At 42.8% G+C, this 20,465-nt stretch overlaps 1 protein-coding gene across 3 annotated transcripts; it reads left to right on the top strand.

The window, feature by feature from the left end:
• Positions 1-342: 342 nt before the first annotated feature.
• On the top strand, positions 343-19,909 carry fdxr (ferredoxin reductase). 3 transcript variants are annotated; one of them, XM_055890481.1, is made up of 13 exons: positions 343-428; positions 902-1,111; positions 1,343-1,443; positions 6,932-7,027; positions 7,169-7,291; positions 7,398-7,511; positions 8,811-8,912; positions 9,510-9,617; positions 10,571-10,655; positions 13,320-13,519; positions 13,777-13,948; positions 14,278-14,451; positions 19,528-19,909. In XM_055890481.1, exons 2-13 carry the CDS (start codon positions 1,021-1,023, stop codon positions 19,656-19,658), a joined length of 1,497 nt encoding a protein of 498 aa, XP_055746456.1. In that variant the 5' UTR covers positions 343-428; positions 902-1,020; the 3' UTR covers positions 19,659-19,909. The 3 variants fall into 3 exon arrangements, with proteins under 3 accessions (XP_055746456.1, XP_055746457.1, XP_055746455.1); XM_055890482.1 differs by lacking the exon at positions 343-428 and adding an exon at positions 435-675; XM_055890480.1 differs by lacking the exon at positions 343-428 and having other exon boundaries at positions 435-1,111.
• Positions 19,910-20,465: the final 556 nt, after the last annotated feature.

Raw genomic sequence — 20,465 nt, 5'->3', positions numbered from 1 at the left:
CACTCTACGGGGGAATTTCATGAGGCAATATCTAGGGCTCGTCAATGTCTAATCTTAGAATACATCATGGTGTCTGAAAGAGAGGACATAGTAATTCATTTAAACTGTGTTTTACACAGTCTTCAAAATAAAACATGGTGCAGAAGCTATTGAATTTATTTGATGTAGAAACCCAACAGAAAACACAGTGACGTTCATTCAAGGGCACCAGAAATTCTAAATCAAGGTCTTGTTATGCAACTGTGTGTGTGTGTACCCTGGGGAGACAAATCCTGATAAATCCAAGACATTGACCCACTATTACCTTGGGTTTAGAGATTATTATCTCTATAATGCCATTTGTCAAGGTGCAGTTAGTTTTTACCCGGAACTATGTATGCAGCTGTATTTTCAGGACGAGACACTTTGGACGGAACACATGATAAACGGTTAGTTTTTGACATATGATTTACATTTGTTTCAAGTCTTCCACTATTGTTTTAATTGTGTAATCTGCCTTCATGCATGGCAAGTGCCACATTTTTCAGAATAGCTAGCTAACTTAGTTTGTCTAATAATTAACTCTAAAGCTTATAAACTTAACCAGTTGAGCGAGGTAGCTAGCTAATCCTGTTGAATTAATTTGTCAACAAACGCACCCACGGTCATCTGCAGCACTGTGGCTGGCACACTCACGTAGGTACTACACTGTGGAAGGTTAACTATCTAGTAGGGGAACAATTGTACTTTTAATGAATGACTGAGCATTTATTTAGTTACTAACGCTAGCTAGCTACCTATTTGCAATGTACCAGCTAGCTGATTAATTGTGTTTTTATTATTGTGTGACAACTGGAGAGCACACACCGCCGGAAGAGATGAAGTGAATGATAATCCCGCCCGTAATCCATTCCTGTCCTAGTGCCTTGTCTCGTCTGCATTTCACGTTATGACCAAAACTCAGTCTGGACCAAACTACAAGCTAGTCTCGCTAGCCGCCTACCAAAGAGACATTTCCCGGACGATTGATGATTTGTGAAGATGAGCACTCATAAAGCTGCGTTGTGCAAGGTCCAGATTTTAAAGTTATTTCTGACTTCGGCAAGGTGCGTGAGGATCACACGATTCTATGGTAAGAAGGGGGGCAAACAATGGACATTGCTCTCCAAGTGCATGCAGTAATTCACCCTGCCTAGAGTAAAACGACACGTCTACAGGTCTGGACAGATTAGTGATTTAGTAACAGTTATTTATATGTCTGACACTAGCCTATTTACCAATTACCATGACCAATTACCATGTAGTGACATAGAATGAGTTAGCTACATACATGGTTTGTCATTGCTGGCATGTGTCTATACAGGTGTGTGTGGACTTTCCACCTCCACACCTGCCTCCAGCCCCAAGGTGTGCATAGTTGGAGGTGGCCCAGCTGGCTTCTACACTGCACAACACCTAGTCAAGGTGAGTGATGTCTCAGTGCTACTGTCCCCAAGATTTGAACCATCGGGTAGATGCTTCCCTTAGCCACAAATCTTGGATCAGAGCTTTCTATCCCAAAATCCTGTTCCAATTTATTGCCCTTCTCCTCGAAGTGTAAACTAGGGAGTCCATTCCATGAGGGGAAGTTAGCAAGTGCAAACTTCAGGAAGGATAGAGATTAGATAAAAGGGACAGCAGCCAATGTGTACTTTACACCCAGAGTCTACCTAAGCCCACCTACAGTAATCCACCAGACCCAGGTCTTAGTTGTGCTACAGCTCTGTATTGTTTACATAGCTGAGAATTTGATCCTTTGGCCTATAAACACAGTTATAGTCCCTTGTTGCTGGTCGTCACTAGTTAACACAGCCACAAAGTCAAAAAGATGGCTAAACCGCCATTTCTACAATGTATCTTCTTAAAATCAGATTTTAAACCTAACACTTACCTTAACCATAGCCCAAGATGTACTCTTAAAGTTCAGATACACTGGTAAGATATTTTTGCCTGCCGACAGTACTTAGCACCTCTGAACAGGGTGTCAGCAGTCAATCTCTTTTGTGTTCACACAGCAAAGACCTTGGACGTCGTCAGCCGCTCAGCCTTGTTAAAATACTCCAAACCAGAAGGTTGCAGTAGCGTTGTTTGGCAATGTATATCCGTGTGTGTTGCTTATGGTCTAGATTCCAAGCGATCTGTTCTAATATTGCTATTTTGTGGAAAGCCCTTGATGATACTAGCCAGATTGCCACAGCTAGATGACCACCTAGGAAGATGGCGAAGAAACAATTTAAATCACTCTCCATAATCCCTTACTGCCAGTGCCAACCCATAGGGGGTTTCTGGTTGGCTCAAAGTCAAGTTGTTGGCCACCAACGAGCATTGCATTAGACAAGTAGGTTCGTCACTACTGGGTAAGAGAAGGAACGGCCTCCCACTGTGATAAGTACCTATCGGTAGTGAGATTCCCGGTGTGCTTCATTCTTTTAAGGAGCCTACTGTTACTCCTTAAGGTCTAAGGACCTTATGTTATTTTCAGAGGTAGACTGGCTCTGGCAGCCAAATACTCATCTAAACGTGAATTGATTCTCAATTGTGATATGGTTCTAGAAACATAAAGCCCCATACTTTCATAAAAATAAAAAAAAGATCACCTTTATTTAACCTGGTAGGCCAGTTGAGAACAAGTTCTCACTTACAACTGCGACCTGGCCAAGATAAAGCAAAGCAGTGTGACATAAAACACAGAGTTACACATGGGATAAACAAAATTACAGTCAATAACACAATAGAAAAATCTATATACAGTGTGTGCAAATGGCGTAAGGAGGTAAGTCAATAAATAGGCCATAGTAGCGAAGTAATTACAATTTAGCAAATTAACACTGGAGTGATAGATGTGCAGATGATGATGTGCAAGTAGGAATACTGGTGTGCAAAAAAAGTAAATTAAAACAATATGGGGATGAGGTAGGTAGTTGGATGGGCTATTTACAGATGGGCTGTGTACAGCTGCAGCGATCAGGAAGCTGCTCAGATAGCTGATGCTTAAATTAGTGAGGGAGATATGAGTCTCCAACTTCAGCGATTTTTTTGCAATTCGTTCCAGTCATTGGCAGCAAAGAACTGGAAGGAAAGGCGGCCAAAGTAGGTGTTGGCTTTGAGGATGACCAGTGAGATATACCTGCTGGAGCGCATGCTACGGGTGGGTGTTGTTATGGTGACCAGTGAGCTGAGATAAGGCGGAGCTTTACCTAGCAAAGTCTTATAGATGACCTGGAGCCAGTGGGTCTGGCGACGAATATGTAGCGAGGGCCAGCCGACGAGAGCATACAGGTCGCAGTGGTGGGTGGTATATGGGGCTTTGGTGACAAAACGGATGGCACTGTGATAGACTGCATCCAGTTTGCTGAGTAGAGTGTTGGAGGCTATTTTGTAGATGACATCGTCGAGGATCGGTAGGATAGTCAGTTTTACGAGGGTATGTTTGGCAGCATGAGTGAAGGATGCTTTGTTGCGAAATAGGAAGCTGATTCTAGATTTATTTTTGGATAGGAGATGCTTAATGAGTTTGGAATGAGAGTTTACAGTCTAACCAGACACCTACGTAGGTGTCCACATATTCTAAGTCAGAACCGTTCAGAGTAGTGATGCTAGTCGTGCGGGCAGTGATCGGTTGAAAAGCATGCATTTAGTTTTACTAGTGTTTAAGAGCAGTTGGAGGCCACGGAAGGAGTGTTGTATGGCATTGAAGCTCGTTTGGAGGTTTGTAACACAGTGTCCAAAGAAGGGCCAGATGTATACAGAATTGTGTCGTCTGCGTAGAGGTGGATCAAAGAATCACCCGCAGGAAGAGCGACATCGTTGATATATACAGAGAAAAGAGTCGGCCCGAGAATTGAGCCCTGTGGTACCCCCATAGAGACTGCCAGAGGTCCGGACAACAGGCCCTCCGATTTGACACACTGAACTCTATCTGAGAAGTAGTTGGTGAACCAGGCGAGGCAGTCATTTGAGAAACCACGGCTGTTGAGTCTGCCGATAAGAATACGGTGATTGACAGAGTCGAAAGTCTTGGCCATGTCGATAAAGACGGCTGCACAGTACTGTCTTTTATCGATGGCGGTTATGAGATGGATTAGTACCTTGAGTGTGGCTGATTTCACGCTTCAAGATGGCTTCGATCACATGGACTGGGATATGTTCCGGATAACATCGAACAACAACATTGATGTATACGCTGATTCGGTGAGCGAGTTTATTAGCAAGTGCATCGGTGATGTTGTACCCACGGCGACTATTAAAACCTTCCCCAACCAGAAACTGTGGATTGATGGCAGCATTCGCGCAAAACTGAAAGCGCGAACCACCGCTTTTAATCAGGGCAAGGCGACCGGAAACATGACTGAATACAAAACAGTTTAGCTATTCCCTCCACATGGCAATCTAACAAGCTAAGCGTCAGTATAGAGACAAAGTAGAGTCGCAATTCAACGGCTCAGACACGAGAGGTATGTGGCAGGGTCTACAGTCAATCACTGTGGGCTAACCTTAACCACACTGCTAACCTTATGCCTAACTTTAAATTAAGATCAAAAAGCTAATTTTTATGTTTTATGTTGCCCATTTTGACTTTGTGGCTGTGGTAACTGGTGGCAACTCTTTGGTAGAGTAGTTTCACTGTCGGTTTCAGATAATGGTTTGCACTTCTCAGAAGACCCCTGAACTGTAAAATACGGGTAAATCCATTTGAATTCATTCACTTGTTTTTTTTTTGTCAACTTTTCAACAAAAAAAATTATCATCAATTATCTAAAAAAGCATCAACTAAAAAAAATTGCATACGTTGTAGCTTAGAACCTACTTTACATCGTTTTAGGTTTTTGTGTTGTGCCCACCATCAGTTGAGACACAACATGCTCTTGAATACCGGGTGGGTGTCATTTTCAATCATAGAAATAGAATGTACCTATCCCTTCAGACCACTGCAATTTACCTGGTAAATAAACATTTAATTGAAATGTTAAGTTCTAATTACTACCACAAAGATGGCTGCCGGTCCACCTATCGTCAAATGTCAACTTAAATGGTCATGTCTATTCTATTATCCATATTCCTATGATTTCATTAGGTTTGCTATCGAGGATTGACAATATAATTTAGCATCGACGATATTTAGCATCACAATGCAGTGATTTACCATTTTCTTTTCAGGACAACCAGGGCTACAAGTAGAACACAAACCAATTTGACATAAACAGTTGCATTCATGAGTTTTTATGGCAAATATCAATAATAAAAAAAGCCAAAGCAAAAACCTGATTTAAAATGTAATTTATGAATGCTGTAAGTACAGAAAACTACAGAAACGGTTTGCTCACTGGGAAATTAATATCCAACTAGTCAGTGACAACTGTGTAGAGTTTGTGACAGCAGCTTTGAGCTTATTACAGTATTCTAGACACTGTCCTGAGATTGTCTATCTTACCTTTCAATAACTTTTGTGTAGCTTGTGAGCACCGCTCTAGTTCAGCCCCCATTAATCACACAGTTGGTATCTACGGCTGCAGAAGAAATAGACATATCCAATGGTATAATGCAGAAGTCTGTAGCTTAGACACACAATGTTTTAAGAGGTTAGAAGTCCAAAACGTGCTTGCGTTACGGATGGACTCATTGGGTTAAAACAACAGATATTCCCATTGAAGTCAACATTCTCTAATACAGTATGTGGACCTCCAACCATCTTTGTGGTACAATTAGAAAGTTGAAATTTCTATTTTATTCCCATTTTAATGCAAAAACAGATGACGTAAAATAGGGTCTACATCTGCGAGTATGAAAACAATCTTGAGTCGAGGCGTTTTTAGATAATTGATGTTTTAAGGTAAAAAAAAAAAATACAATTTGACTAAATGTTTTTTTCACGAAAGTATACAATAGTTTGACAGCCCTGTTTGTAAGCTTTTAAATGATAGCAATCTCAACTGTTTATCTTTTCCAGTGATGAAGACATGAATGTCTCATGGTATGGTAGGGTAAGCAAAATAAGTCAAGTTTGAGCACCTTTTATCTCTTGAATGTTCGAGCATTCAGGTTTTAAAAGTAGCTTTCTGAGCACTTCTACAATGGGCATATATATATATATATATATATATATATATATATATATATATATATATATATATATATATATATATATATATATATATATATATAATGTATGGAAGGTTTCGTTCATATCAAAGTGATGCTGTCAAAAAGTGATTGAATTCAAATGGATTTACCCATACTTGGTGATATTAAGAGATCATCTGAGAAATTGTATGTGCACAATTGCCTAATTTGCCTGGGACATATTTTTACAGGCAGCTACCGAGCCTGCTTGTAAACCAGGAAATTACGTCATCAATTGCTGATTACTCTATCAATAGCTCTCATTTGTATTGTGGTGCATACAGTATATAGCGACTGGCTGCTACTTGTATATTTCCCATGTGTAAAGATAGCATTATGTGTGGTCCACGGTTGTTAAAGGGCATGAATACATTTCCTGCACTTGCACACAAAGCCCTTTTTTAAAAAATAAAAAAAAAAGCCTACCAAGTCTGACTACCCGACAGTGTTGCTCTAGCAATACTGCCGGGTCAAATATAGCCCTGCATACGTCAATAGAGTCAAACTAAAGTAGTACGCAGGCCTGGGCAACGCCAATCCTCAGGGGCCTGATTGGTGTCACACTTTTGCCCCAGCCAACACATCTGACTCCAATAATCAACTAGTCATGATCTTCAGTTAAAAATGCAATTAGTTTAAATCAGGTGTGTTTGCTGGGGATGGGGGAAAGTGTGACACCAATCAGGCCCCCGAGGACTAGAGTTGCCCAGGCCTGAGTCAGTGTCAACATATGTTTGGTTCATACTGGCATGTTTTTAAATGTAAGCAAGACTTTATTGTGTGTCTGTAAAAGACTCGGACAGATGTTCAGGTGGACATCTACGAGCGTCTACCCGTCCCCTTCGGCCTGGTCAGATTTGGGGTGGCCCCCGACCATCCAGAGGTCAAGGTCAGTATTGATTGATTAAATGATAGCCAGACAGAAGCAGACACAATTATATAATTATATAATTTATTGAATCATGGCATCTCTCTTTCTCTCTCCTCCCTCTTCTCCTCTCTCTATCTCTTTTTCTTGTTGTCTTGTCAGAACGTCATCAACACCTTCACCCAAACGGCCCGGCATGCCAGGTGTAGTTTCCATGGCAATGTGAGAGTGGGGAAGGACGTCACTGTGGAGGAACTTCAAGAAGCCTACCACGCTGTGGTTCTGGTGAGACTACACCCCAAAGAGATCTACACCCCTAAATCACTGTGTGTGTGTGTGTTGGTTTTGTGTCTTTAAGTGTGAGTATTTATGTGTGTGTGTTTATCCGTAGAGCTATGGAGCGGAGGGGAACAGGACTATGGGTGTACCAGGGGAAGACTTGGCTGGGGTGTACTCTGCCAAAGACTTTGTCGGCTGGTACAATGGGCTGCCTAGAAACAGAGAGGTATGTTGTCCTAACTATTTACAAATGTGTTAGGAGAAAGTACTGAGCTTTTAAATCACAGAATTCGACACACATTTCAGTGATATACAGTGCCTTTGGAAAGTATTTAGACCCCTTGACTTTTTCCAAATTATTCCACATCCTTATTCTAAAATGTAATAAATATTTTATTCCCCATGTCAATCTACACACAACAACCCATAATGACAAAGCAAAAACAGGTTTAGACATTTTTGCTAATTTATAAAAAAACGTAAATATCACATTTACGTAAGTATTCAGACACTTTACTCAGTAACTTGTTGAAGCACCTTTGGCAGTGATCACAGCATCGAGTCTTATTGGGTAGAAGCTACAATCTTGGCCACCTGTATTTGTGGAGTTTCTCCCATTCTTCTCTGCAGATCCTCTCGAGCTTTGTCAGGTTGTATGGGGAGCTTTGCTGCACAGCTATTTTCAGGTCTCTCCAGAGATGTTAGATCGGCTTCAAGTCCGGGCTCTGGCTGGGCCACTCAAGGACATTCAGAGACTTGTCCCGAAGCCATTCCTGCGTTGTCTTGGCTGTGTGCTTAGGGTCGTTGTCCTGTTAGAAGGTGACCCTTCACCCCAGTCGGAGGTCCTGGGTGCTGTGGAGCAGGTTTTCATCAAGTAGCCCTCTGTACTTTGCTCTGTTCATCTTTCCCTCAATCCTGACTAGTCTCCCAGTCCCTGCAGCTGAAAAATATCCCCACAGCATGATGCTGCCACCACCATGCTTCACCGTAGGGATGGTACCAGGTTTCCTCCAGACGTGACGCTTGGCATTCAGGCCAAAGAGTTCAATCTTGGTTTCATCAGACCAGAAAATCTTGTTTCTCATGGTCTGAGAGGCTTTAGGTGCCTTTTGGCATACTCCAAGTGGGCTGTCATGTGCCTTTTACTGACAGGTGTGTGCCTTTCCAAACCATGTCCAATCAATTGAATTTACCACAGGTTGACTCCAATCAAGTTGTAGAAACATCTCAAGGATGATCAATGGAAACAGAATGCACCTGAGCTCAATTTAGAGTCTCATGGCAAAGGGTTTGAATAATTATGTAAATAAGGTATTTCTGTTTCTAAAAAACAGTTTTTGCTTTGTCATTATGGGGTATTGTGTGTGGATTGCTGAGGGAAAAGTTTTATTTAATAAATTTTAGAATACGGCTGTAGGGTAACAAAATGTGGGAAAAGTCGAGGGGTCTGAATACTTTCCGAATGCACTGTACATAAATCTGTCTATCTCGGTCCCTCTCCGTCTCTTTTTATCCATCCTACTAGCTTAGGCCGGATCTGAGCTGTGAGACGGCTGTAATTCTGGGGCAGGGTAACGTGGCACTGGATGTTGCGAGGATGCTGCTATCTCCTGTAGATATTCTGAAGGTAAGATATGCTTGCCTGACGACTCATCCTGAATTTAAGTCCGCTGCTCTATTGCTCCATACATTGTCTGAAACTGCCATCCTAGAAGTTGTTTGTGTTGACCTCAAAATGAGGGCCGTTGTACAAAACTAATTAAACGGCAAATGGGTCATCTCTAACAAATCTTAAATCATCACCCGTTTGGCGAAGTAGGCTGTGATTCAATGATAAATTAACAGGCACCACATTGATTATATGCAACGCAGGACAAGCTAGATAAACTAGTAATATCATCAACCATGTGTAGTTAACTAGTGATTATGTTAAGATTGATTGTTTTTATAAGATAAGTTTAATGCTAGCTAGCAACTTACCTTGGCTCCTCGCTGCACTCGCGTAACAGGTAGTCAGCCTGCCACGCAGTCTCCTCCTGGAGTGCAATGTAATCGCCATAATCGGTGTCCAAAAATGCAGATTACTGATTGTTATGAAAACTTGAAATCGGCCCTAATTAATTGGCCATTCCGATTAATCGGTCAACCTCTACTCTGGATATATAATTATTGCTAAGTGTCAGGTGTCTCCATGTAACCCCTTCTCTGTCTCATTCCTGTGTAGAAGACTGATATCACCCAGCATGCACTAGATGCCCTGGCAGAGAGCAGTGTCCGCAGGGTGCTCATTGTGGGGCGCAGGGGACCCCTACAGGTGGCCTGCACTATTAAGGTGAGGCTCTGACCCCTAACACTTAACCCCTGACCACTACAGGTGGCCTGCAGAACACAGGGAGTACACAGGTTGATGCAAGTTCATATCTCACATTTGATGATTCACATTTGATGTGAAATATGAGGGCAATATTTGTATTTCAGAACATTTTGATGATGGACAAAAACATATCTTATACTTTGAGGTAAATAGCTTTGGGTCCTCATACATCAAAATGTTCTGAAATACAAATATTGCCCTCATATTTCTGAAGTACTGTAAGTTTAGAAAGCACACAGCTCATCACATTATACATTGTATGTATTTGTATTGTCCAAACATTAAATTATGAAGTCATATTTATGAGGGTTTTAAAAGTTCCAAGTGCAATTGTTTTGTTCTGTAAATCAGGGAGTATGTATTACTTCATAGTACTTGTGGGACAGTTTCCATTCACAACATACATGTGACGGTTTGCCATGTGAGTATACATGCCAAAGGTTGAGCCTATTATCTGCCTAAACATGCCCACATCTTTATAAATGAACTTTCCCTCAGGTCAGGGGCAATGATTTATATATACACTAGGTGACTGATGGGGGGGGGGGGGGGGGGGGGGGCGTTGTGTTGGAACCACCGTGCCTCCAACTTGGCAATCCCCTATCGTTCTAACATAAAATGCATTTATTAATGTCTACATTTAGTTTTTTCCCCACATTTATTCGATTTAAAGAAACATTTATGCATACTGTTAAAATGATATGTGAGCAAAACATTTAAGAACATGAAACATTACTCCTGTCTAACTTTTTCTACTTATAATTTGTTCTACTTCTTTGACGAACACTTAAGACAACTAAGTTACAAAGAGTTAAGAGTTGCGTTCATAACCATCACCTGTGCTTGTATGTAGTTAAATCAATTATTGTTTTTGCAAACACTCGTGGGTATTTCTTTTTTGTTGTGTCTAGGAGCTGAGAGAGATGGTGAACCTGCCTGGCACCAGACCAGAGATGGAGGCGTCTGAGTTTGAGGGCATAGCAGAAACTCTTAAATGTGAGACACAGCTGTTTAGTTCCTCTTAAGGTTTCTCTCATTAAAATCTTCTGCTATTGACTTTTATCCTTGTCCTTAGTAATGTGATGTCACACACTGCCCTTCACAGGCCTCAACAGCATCTGTATACCCTTCCCCCTCCCTAAGGCCTCCATTGCTACCATCTATCTATCTGACAAGGAACATGCTCCAAACTCCCCCCTCTCAATCATGTCTGAACTCTGCAGACCAGCAGCAGTATATGTCTGCTCTACCATAACCCAGATTGTCAGTGGTTACAGAATCAGATTAACATCATTTGTAATTTCCCCCTTGTCTTCAAACCAGCATCTCTCTCTCTCTCTGCCTTCCCATCAACCTGTTCCCCATGATAAACTGTCTCTTATCTAGACTGTCCGCTCTGCTATCACAGTCTTGTGAGGGCGTTTCAGAAGTCTGAATTATTTACTCTTGTCAGTCACATATTCACAGTATTGTCTTAACCATATTGAGTATAGGACTATGGATTTTTATCTTACATTTACATTTTGAGTCATTTAGCAGACACTCTTATCCAGAGCAACTTACAAGAGCAATTAGGGTTAAGTGCCTTGCACATTGCAGATTTTTCACCGACCCAGCAACCTTTCGGTTACTCGCCCAACGCTCTTAACCATGCACTTTTAAGTGGATGACATAATGGAAACATCTATTGGAATGGTGCTTTTCCAGACAGCCTGAGGGATTATTTTTTCCACATAAGCAGGATGGAGTAAAGAAATTGAAACAAGTTTGTGAAGTGCAGGAGCTAGTTTGGCAACATATGGTGTCTCAGAAAAGTACCTGAAAGTGTCAACCAAGGGTTAGTGTAGATTCCTGTGTGTGTGGGCTGTCTTATTTGTGTGTATACCTGAACTGTAGGTACAGTGGGGCAAAAAAGTATTTAGTCAGCCACCAATTGTGCAAGTTCTCCCACTTAAAAAGATGAGAGAGGTCTGTAACTTTCATCATAGGTACACTTCAACTATGACAGACAAAATGAGAAAACAAATCCAGAAAATCACATTGTAGGATTTTTTATGAATTTATTTGCAAATTATGGTGGAAAATATTAATTTGGTCACCTACAAACAAGCAAGATTTCTGGCTCTCACAGACCTGTAAGAGTCTGTGAGAGCCTCTTCTTTAAGAGCCTCTTCTTTAAGAGGCTCCTCTGTCCTCCACTCATTACCTGTATTAATGGCACCTGTTTGAACTTGTTATCAGTATAAAAGACACCTGTCCACAACCTCAAACAGTCACACTCCAAACTCCACTATGGCCAAGACCAAAGAGCTGTCAAAGGACACCAGAAACAAAATTGTAGACCTGCACCAGGCTGGGAAGACTGAATCTGCAATAGGTAAGCTGGTTTGAAGAAATCAACTGTGGGAGCAATTATTAGGAAATGGAAGACATACAAGACCGCTGATAATCTCCCTCGATCTGGGGCTCCACGCAAGATCTCACCCCGTGGGGTCAAAACGATCACAAGAACGGTGAGCAAAAATCCCAGAACCACACGGGGGGACCTAGTGAATGACCTGCAGAGAGCTGGGACCAAAGTAACAAAGCCTACCATCAGTAACACACTACGCCGCCAGGGACTCAAATCCTGCAGTGCCAGACGTGTCCCCCTGCTTAAGCCAGTACATGTCCAGGCCCGTCTGAAGTTTGCTAGAGAGCATTTGGATGATCCAGAAGAAGATTGTGAGAATGTCATATGGTCAGATGAAACCAAAATAGAACTTTTTGGTAAAAACTCAACTCGTCGTGTTTGGAGGACAAAGAATGCTGAGTTGCTTCCAAAGAACACCATACCTACTGTGAAGCATGGGGGTGGAAACATCATGCTTTGGGGCTGTTTTTCTGCAAAGGGACCAGGACGACTGATCCGTGTAAAGGAAAGAATGAATGGGGCCATGTATCGTGAGATTTTGAGTGAGACCTTCCATCAGCAAGGGCATTGAAGATGGAACGTGGCTGGGTCTTTCAGCATGACAATGATCCCAAACACACCGCCCGGGCAACGAAGGAGTGGCTTCGTAAGAAGCATTTCAAGGTCCTGGAGTGGCTTAGCCAGTCTCCAGATCTCAACCCCATAGAAAATCTTTGGAGGGAGTTGAAAGTCTGTGTTGCCCAGCAACAGCCCCAAAACATCACTGCTCTAGAGGAGATCTGCATGGAGGAATGGGCCAAAATACCAGCAACAGTGTGTGAAAACCTTGTGAAGACTTACAGAAAACGTTTGACCTCTGTCATTGCCAACAAAGGGTATATAACAAAGTATTGAGAAACTTTTGTTATTGACCAAATACTTATTTTCCACCATAATTTGCAAATAAATTCATTAAAAATTCTACAATGTGATTTTCTGGAATTTTTTTTCTCATTTTGTCTGTCATAGTTGAAGTGTACCTATGATGAAAATTTCAGGCCTCATCTTTTTAAGTGGGAGAACAATTGCACAATTGGTGGCTGACTAAATACTTTTTTGCCCCACTGTATGTGTTGATACTTGCCCCCTAGTTTTTGTTCAACTGGTTTATTTTTGTCAGTATAATTCTCATCTGTGCTGGAGTTTCTGTTGAATTGAATACTTGACTGTAATTGTGTGTTTGTGTGTGTGTGTGTGTGTCCTCTCAGCGCTGGCCAGGCCCAGGAAGCGTCTGACCGAGCTGCTGCTGAAGGCTGCAATAGAGACTCCAGGGGAGGAGGAGTTAGAGAAACGGAACAAGGCAGAGCGGGCCTGGGGATTCCGCTTCCTCCGGAGGCCCCTGGAGGTCCTCCCCTCCACTGACCTCATCAGGGCCGCAGGGATACGATTGGCTGTCAACCGGCTGGAGGTGAGCCGGGTGCTTTAGGAATAGATATACTGTCGGATCATCTCTTGAGCTTACCCTCTTGCCTCTGTCGTAATTGATTGTCCTTACCTTCCCAGATAAACCCAATGAAACCTTTTTCAATAAACACAGTCTTGTGTTTATTGAAAAAGGTTTCATTGGGTTTATCTGGGAAGGTAAGGACAATCAATTTTGTCTGAAGCTGGAACAGAGAAGCGCCTAGGTTAAGCTGGCCCCGGCCTCTCTCTGTCTCTCCCCAGGGCGACGGTGAGGGGGTGAGGGCAGTGGCCACCGGTGAGGTGGAAGATGTGGAGTGCGGCCTAGTCATCAGCAGCATCGGCTACAAAAGCCTTCCCATCGACCCCGCCGTCCCCTTCGACGCCCGAAAAGCCATCATCCCCAACACTATGGGCCGCGTGCAGCAGACTGCAGGTGTGTATGGGTGCGTTCGTCTGATTACCTTAAACACAAGCGATTTGGAAAGATGGGCCCAATTTCCACCCAAAAGGTGTATTTGTAAGTATTTTCATTTGTTTTTAATTCCGATAGGGCTGACATGAAATGAGAGTGGTGACCCAGAGAGAGAGGGAGATACAGAATAGCAGTGGGGTCGGGATTCTTACCCACGCTAGGGTGGTGGATATATGTCGCAGGCGGTGGGGTTTCAATGATCGACCTCAGACTACTGTTGAGGTCTGAGAAGAACGTCTTTCCCTTTTGGATTGAACTGTCCCCTTTAACGTGTGTGTGTGTGTCGGCAGGTCTGTACTGCAGTGGCTGGGTGAAGAGGGGTCCGACGGGGGTGATAGCCACCACCATGAACGACAGCTTTGACACAGCCAGGACTCTGCTACAGGACATTGGCAAAGGAACACTGGATGTATCCAGCGTTAAGCCTGGCTCACAGGGGGTCTCCGCCCTCCTGGAGAAAAGAGGTACTGCAACTCTTTAGCGCTGTGTTGATTATTGAAATTATTCAATTCACTTCAAATATCAACATTTTTCCTGTGAGGAAATGTCTTATGTGCAATACTACGTACAGTAAATGCAATACAGCAGTGTACCGGTGTTACGCCTGCAGTGCTATATTTGTGTTTTAACTTCTTGCATGTACTATTTACATCAGGAATAGGCAACTTTGATGGGAGTGGGGGCCACAAAAAATCTGAATTCATCATGAGGGTCCACAGATCCTCTCGGGTCGGCGTACCCACATGTGCATTTCTGTTTTACAGCTAATTACCTGCAATTATACACGTAGATGATGTGTGCAAGACCTCTAAACAGGTCAACGTTCACAAGGCCGCGGGGCCAGACGGATTACCAAGATGTGTACTCCAAGCATACGCGGACCAACTGGCAAGTGTCTTCACTGACATGTTCAATCTCTCCCTGACTGAGTCTGTAATACCTACATGTTTCAATTAGACCACCATAGTCCCTGTGCCCAAGAAAGCGAAGGTAACCTGCCTAAATGACTACCGTTGGTAGCCATGAAGTGCTTTGAAAGGCTGGTCATGGCTCACATCAACAACATCATCCCGGATACCCTAGACCACAGGTGTCAAACTCATTCCACGGGGGGCCGAGTGTCTGCGGGTTTTCACTCCTCCCTTGTACTTGATTGATGTATTAACATCACTAATTAGTTAGGAACTCCCCACACCTGGTTGTCTAGGGCTTTATTGAAAGGAAAAACCAAAAACCTGCAGACACAAGGCCCTCCTTGGAATGAGTTTGACACCCCTGCCCTAGACCCACTCCAATTCACATACGGCCCCAACAGATCCACAGATGAAGCAATCTCAATCACACGCCACTGTGCCCTTTCCCACCTGGACAAAAGGACCACCTATGTGAGAATGCTGTTCATTAACTATACCTCAGGGTTCAGCACAATAGTGCCCACAAAGCTAAGGACCCTGGGACTAAACACCTCCCTATGCAACTGGATCCTAAACTTCCTGACGGGTTGTCACCAGGTGGTAAGGGTAGGCAACCACACATCTGCCACTGTGATCCTCAACACTGGGGCCCCTCAGGGGTACGTGCTCAGTCCACTTTTGTACTCCCTGTTCACCCACGACTGCGTGTCCAAGCACGACTCCAACACCATCATTAAGTTTGCTGACAACACAACGGGGGTAGGCCTGATCAGCGACAATTATGAGACAGCCTATACGGAGGAGGTCAGAGAACACCCTCTCCCTCAACGTGAGTAAGACAAAGGAGATGACCAGGTCCTCAAAGTTCTACAGCTGCACCATCGAGAGCATCCTGACCCGTTGCATCACCACCTGGTATGGCAACTGCTCTGCATCCGACCATAAAGTGCTACAGAGGGTAGTGCGTACGGCCCAGTACATCACTGGGGCCAAGCTTCCTGCCATCCAGGACCTAACGTTGAAGGAAGTTTACATACCCCTTAGCCAAATACATTTAAACTCAGTTTTTCACAATTCCTGACATTTTAATCCTAGTAAAAATTCCCTGTCTTAGGTCAGTTAGGTTCACCACTTTATTTTAAGAATGTGAAATGTCAGAATAATAGTAGAGAGAATGATTTCTTTCAGCTTTTATTTCTTTTATCACATTCCCAGTGGGTCAGAAGTTTACATAACTCAATTAGTATTTGGTAGCATTGACTAATTGTTTAACTTGGGTCAAACGTTTTGGGTAGCCTTCCACAAGCTTCCCACAATAAGTTGGGTGAATTTTGGCTCATTCCTCCTGACAGAGCTGGTGTAACTGAGTCAGGTTTGTAGGCCTCCTTGCTCGAACACGCTTTTTCAGTTCTGCCCTCAAATTTTCTATAGGATTGAGGTCAGGGCTTTGTGATAGCCACTTCAATACCTTGACTTTGTTGTCCTTAAGCCATCTTGCCACAACTTTGCAAGTATGCTTGGGGTCATTGTCCATTTGGAAGATCCATTTGCGACCAAGCTTTAACTTCCTGACTGATGTCTTGAGATGTTGCTTCAATATATCCACATTATTTACCTCCCTCTAGATGTCATCTATTTTGTGAAGTGCACCAGTCCCTCCTGCAGCAAAGCACCCCCACAGCATGATGCTGCCACCTCCGTGCTTCACAGATGGGATGGTGTTCTTCTCCTTGCAAGCATCCCCCTTTTCCCTTCAAACATAACGATGGTCATTATGGCCAAACAGTTATATTTTTGTTTCATCAGAGCAGAGGACATTTCTCCAAGAAGTACACTCTTTGACCGCATGTGCAGTTGCAAACCGTAATCTGTTTTTTTTTATGGCGGTTTTGGAGCAGTGGCATCTTCCTTGGTGAGCGGCCTTTCAGGTTATGTCGATATAGGACTTGTTTTACTGTGGATATAGATACCTTTGTACCTGTTTCATTCAGCATCTTCACAAGGTCCTTTGCTGTTGTTCTGGGATTGATTTGCGCTTTTCGCACCAAAGTACGTTCATCTCTAGGAGACAGAACGCGTCTCCTTCCTGAGCGGTATGACGGCTGCGTGGTCCCATGGTGTTTATACTTGCGTTTGGAAATTGCTCCCAGCGATGAACTAGACTTGTGGAGGTCTACAATTTTTTTTCTGAGGTCTTAGATGATTTCTTTAGATTTTCCCATGATGTCAATCAAAGAGACGCTAAGTTTGAAGATAGGCCTTGAAATGCATCCACAGGTACACCTCCAATTAACTGAAATGATGTCAACTAGCCTATCAGAAGCTTCTAAAGCCATGACATAATTTTCTGGAATTTTCCAAGCTGTTAAAAGGCACAGTCAACTTAGTGTATGTTAACTTCTGAGCCACTGGAATTGTGATACGGTGAATTATAAGTTAAATAATCTGTCTGCAAACAATTGTTGGAAAAATTACTTATGTCATGCACAAAGTAGATGTCCTAACCGACTTACCAAAACTATAGTTTGTTTACAAGAAATTTGTGGAGTGGTTGAAAAACAAGTTTTAATGACTCCACCCTAAGTGTATGTAAACTTCCGACTTCAACTGTATATACTAGGCAGTGTCAGAGGAAGGCCCCAAAAAATTGTCAAAGACTCCAGTCAGCCAAGTCATAGACTGTTCTCTCTGCTACGGCACGGCAAGCGGTACCGGAGCGCCAAGTCCAGGTCCAAAATGCTTCTTAACAGCTTCTACCCCCAAGCCATAGGACTCCTGAATAATTAATCAAATGGCCACTCAGACTATTTGCATTGTCCCCCACCACAACACACACAGTCACTTTAGCCCTACCTACATGTACAAATTACCTTGACTAACCTGTACCCCCACACATTTACTCGATACCGGTACCCCCTGTATATAGCCTTATTCTATTGTGTTAATTATTATGTTATTATTTTATTTTTTTTGTTAATAGTTTCTTAACTCTATTTTCTTAACTGCATTGTTGGTTAAGGGCTTGTAAGTAAGCATTTCACTGTAAGGTCTACCTACACCTATGGATGGAGTGGAGAGAATGGGTGGAGAGAAATGTTTGCGGTTTTTAATGATATCTGGGTGAGACTGAATAACAAAATCAATGGAGCCCCCCCCCCAGACCATAATTCGACCATGATGGCAAGTTTAAATAGCTGGCCGCTAAACTAACTTAGCAATCTAAAACTCTTAGCTGACATTGGTTAATTGAGTGAATCAAATTGTATTAGTCACATGCGTTGAATATAACACTTTACAGTGAAATGCTTACTTACGAGCCCCTAACCGACAGTGCAGTTTTTTAAAAAAAGAGATAAAAGTAAAAAGTAATTATAGACTGACAAAAGAGAAACTGCTGGCGTACAGCCAAATTTCGAAATTTGCAACTATTCTATCTTTCAATAATATATTTGTATTTATTTTGTATGTAAAAAAATATATATATATATAAATTTGATCCGAGGGCTTTCAAAAGGGCCCGTGGGGCCGCCAGTTGCCCATCCCTGATTTACATGATAACAAATCATGACGGCTGGAAATCCCCTAAGGCCAATAGTAATCTTGCTGACTCCATACAGACCTTTCTCTGTCACGAAGATGCCATAAACGGAGCCAGACTAAAGATCAAGGGATGATAATAATAATAACAATGTATCTCAATAACAAACTCAGCAACAAAAAAAAGAAACGTCCCTTTTTCAGGACCCTGTCTTTCAAAGATAATTTGTAAAAATGTAAATAACTTCACAGATCTTCATTGTAAAGGGTTTAAACACGGCTTCCCATGCTTGTTCAATCAACCATAAACAATTCATGAACATGTACCCGTGGAACAGTCGTTAAGACACTAACAGCTTACAGACGGTAGGCAATTAAAATCACAGTTATGAAAACTTAGGACACTAGAGAGGCCTTTCTACTGACTCTGAAAAACACCAAAAGAAAGATGCCCAGGGTTCCTGCTCATCTGCGTGAACGTGCACTAGCCATGCTGCAAGGATGCATGAGGAATGCAGATGTGGCCAGCCAGGGCAATAAATTGCAATGTCTGTACTGTGAGACACCTAAAACAGCGTTACAGGGAGACAGGACGGACAGCTGATCGTCCTCGCAGTGGCAGACCACATGTAACAACACCTGCACAGGATCGGTACATCCGAACATCACACCTGCGGGACAGGTACAGGATGGCAACAACAGCTGCCTGAGTTACACCAGGAACGCACAATTCCTCCATCAGTGCTCAGACTTTCCGCAATAGGCTGAGAGAGGCTGGACTGAGGGCTTGTGGTGGGATAGTTGCCTACCCTCTGTAAGCTGTTAGTGTCTTAACGACTGTTCCACGGGTACATGTTCATGAATTGTTTATGGTTGATTGAACAAGCATGGGAAACAGTGTTTAAACCCTTTACAGTGAAGTTATTTGGATTTTTACAAAGTATCTTTGAAAGACAGAGTCCTGAAAAAGGAACGTTTCTTTTTTTGCTGAGTTTAGGTATGTTGAGGAATAAGTATCAGCTTCCACAAGTGTTAGCGTCCACCTTGATATTTTACAAAAACGACCTACCTCCCTGTGCATGACTGTAGGTGTGAAGCCAGTTTCGTTCTCTGACTGGGAGAAGATCGACAGTGAGGAGACGAGGAGGGGAGAGACCAGGGGAAAGCCCAGGGAAAAGATGCTGGACGTGGGAGAAATGCTGCAGGTAGCCCGGGCATAGGGACAAGGGACCACACACACAGGTCATAGGGACCAGAGGACTCGACAACCAAGAAGTGAATAAGAACCACTGACCACACACACAACTCTGGTCCAACCCCGCTTTTTATGCCAGCTACAGGCCACGAACTTGTCTGTCTATGGTACACGCACATGATCAATTTAGTCCCTGACCATCATCCAATGCCAGTCATCCAATACACAAGTTCCAAGTTGACGTGCCATATGTAATAAATGCACTTTACAAAGCCAGAGCTCTCATTGAAACAATGTTGGTGTTTCACTGCAGTACTAGTGATTTTAATGGTTGTGGCTTGGCGCAAATCAAAACAGTCTGGGCCTGGTTTCCCGATAGCGGTGGAATTTAGGCATACAACCGTTTTAATGATGCATCCATATTTGTGAAGATGTAGTATGTGTTTCTCAATACACCACAGAGAGAACGTTCGCTAAGTGCATTGTTGAGGCATGTGTCGATACTGATAGGATCGAGACAAAAAAAAGGCAGTGCTGCTCTTGGATCAGCGTTCTCCATTCAAATAACACCTTAACATTAGAATTATTCCACAATACTGCCGACGGATCAGCTCAAAGAGAGATTATCGCCTATGGCTGCAAATCTTAAAACACTGGATTTGGCACGTCATTGTGCACATTAGGCTACACATCATGAAATATATTGAGTAAAAAAAAATAGACAGTAGCCTAATAGCAAACTAGAACTAAATTGAATGAACATTGAAGTTCAGTATGTAGGCCTATGTAGCTGTAGGTCGACTATTTATCTTTTAATGCACTCGTCTGGGTT

The sequence above is a fragment of the Salvelinus fontinalis genome, chromosome 30 (assembly GCF_029448725.1).
Source record: "Salvelinus fontinalis isolate EN_2023a chromosome 30, ASM2944872v1, whole genome shotgun sequence".
Lineage (NCBI taxonomy): Eukaryota > Metazoa > Chordata > Actinopteri > Salmoniformes > Salmonidae > Salvelinus > Salvelinus fontinalis.
Note: the sequence above shows the minus strand (reverse complement) of the source record. Positions and strands in the feature narration are given on the sequence as shown.

Bases quoted from the DNA above. Each gene is read 5' to 3' on its own strand.
- fdxr (XM_055890481.1), top strand. From the start codon at position 1,021: ATGAGCACTCATAAAGCTGCGTTGTGCAAGGTCCAGATTTTAAAGTTA. The intron at 8,913-9,509 runs GTAAGATATGCT...ATTCCTGTGTAG, and splicing joins CTCCTGTAGATATTCTGAAG to AAGACTGATATCACCCAGCA. The intron at 13,949-14,277 runs GTGTGTATGGGT...GTGTGTCGGCAG, and splicing joins CCGCGTGCAGCAGACTGCAG to GTCTGTACTGCAGTGGCTGG.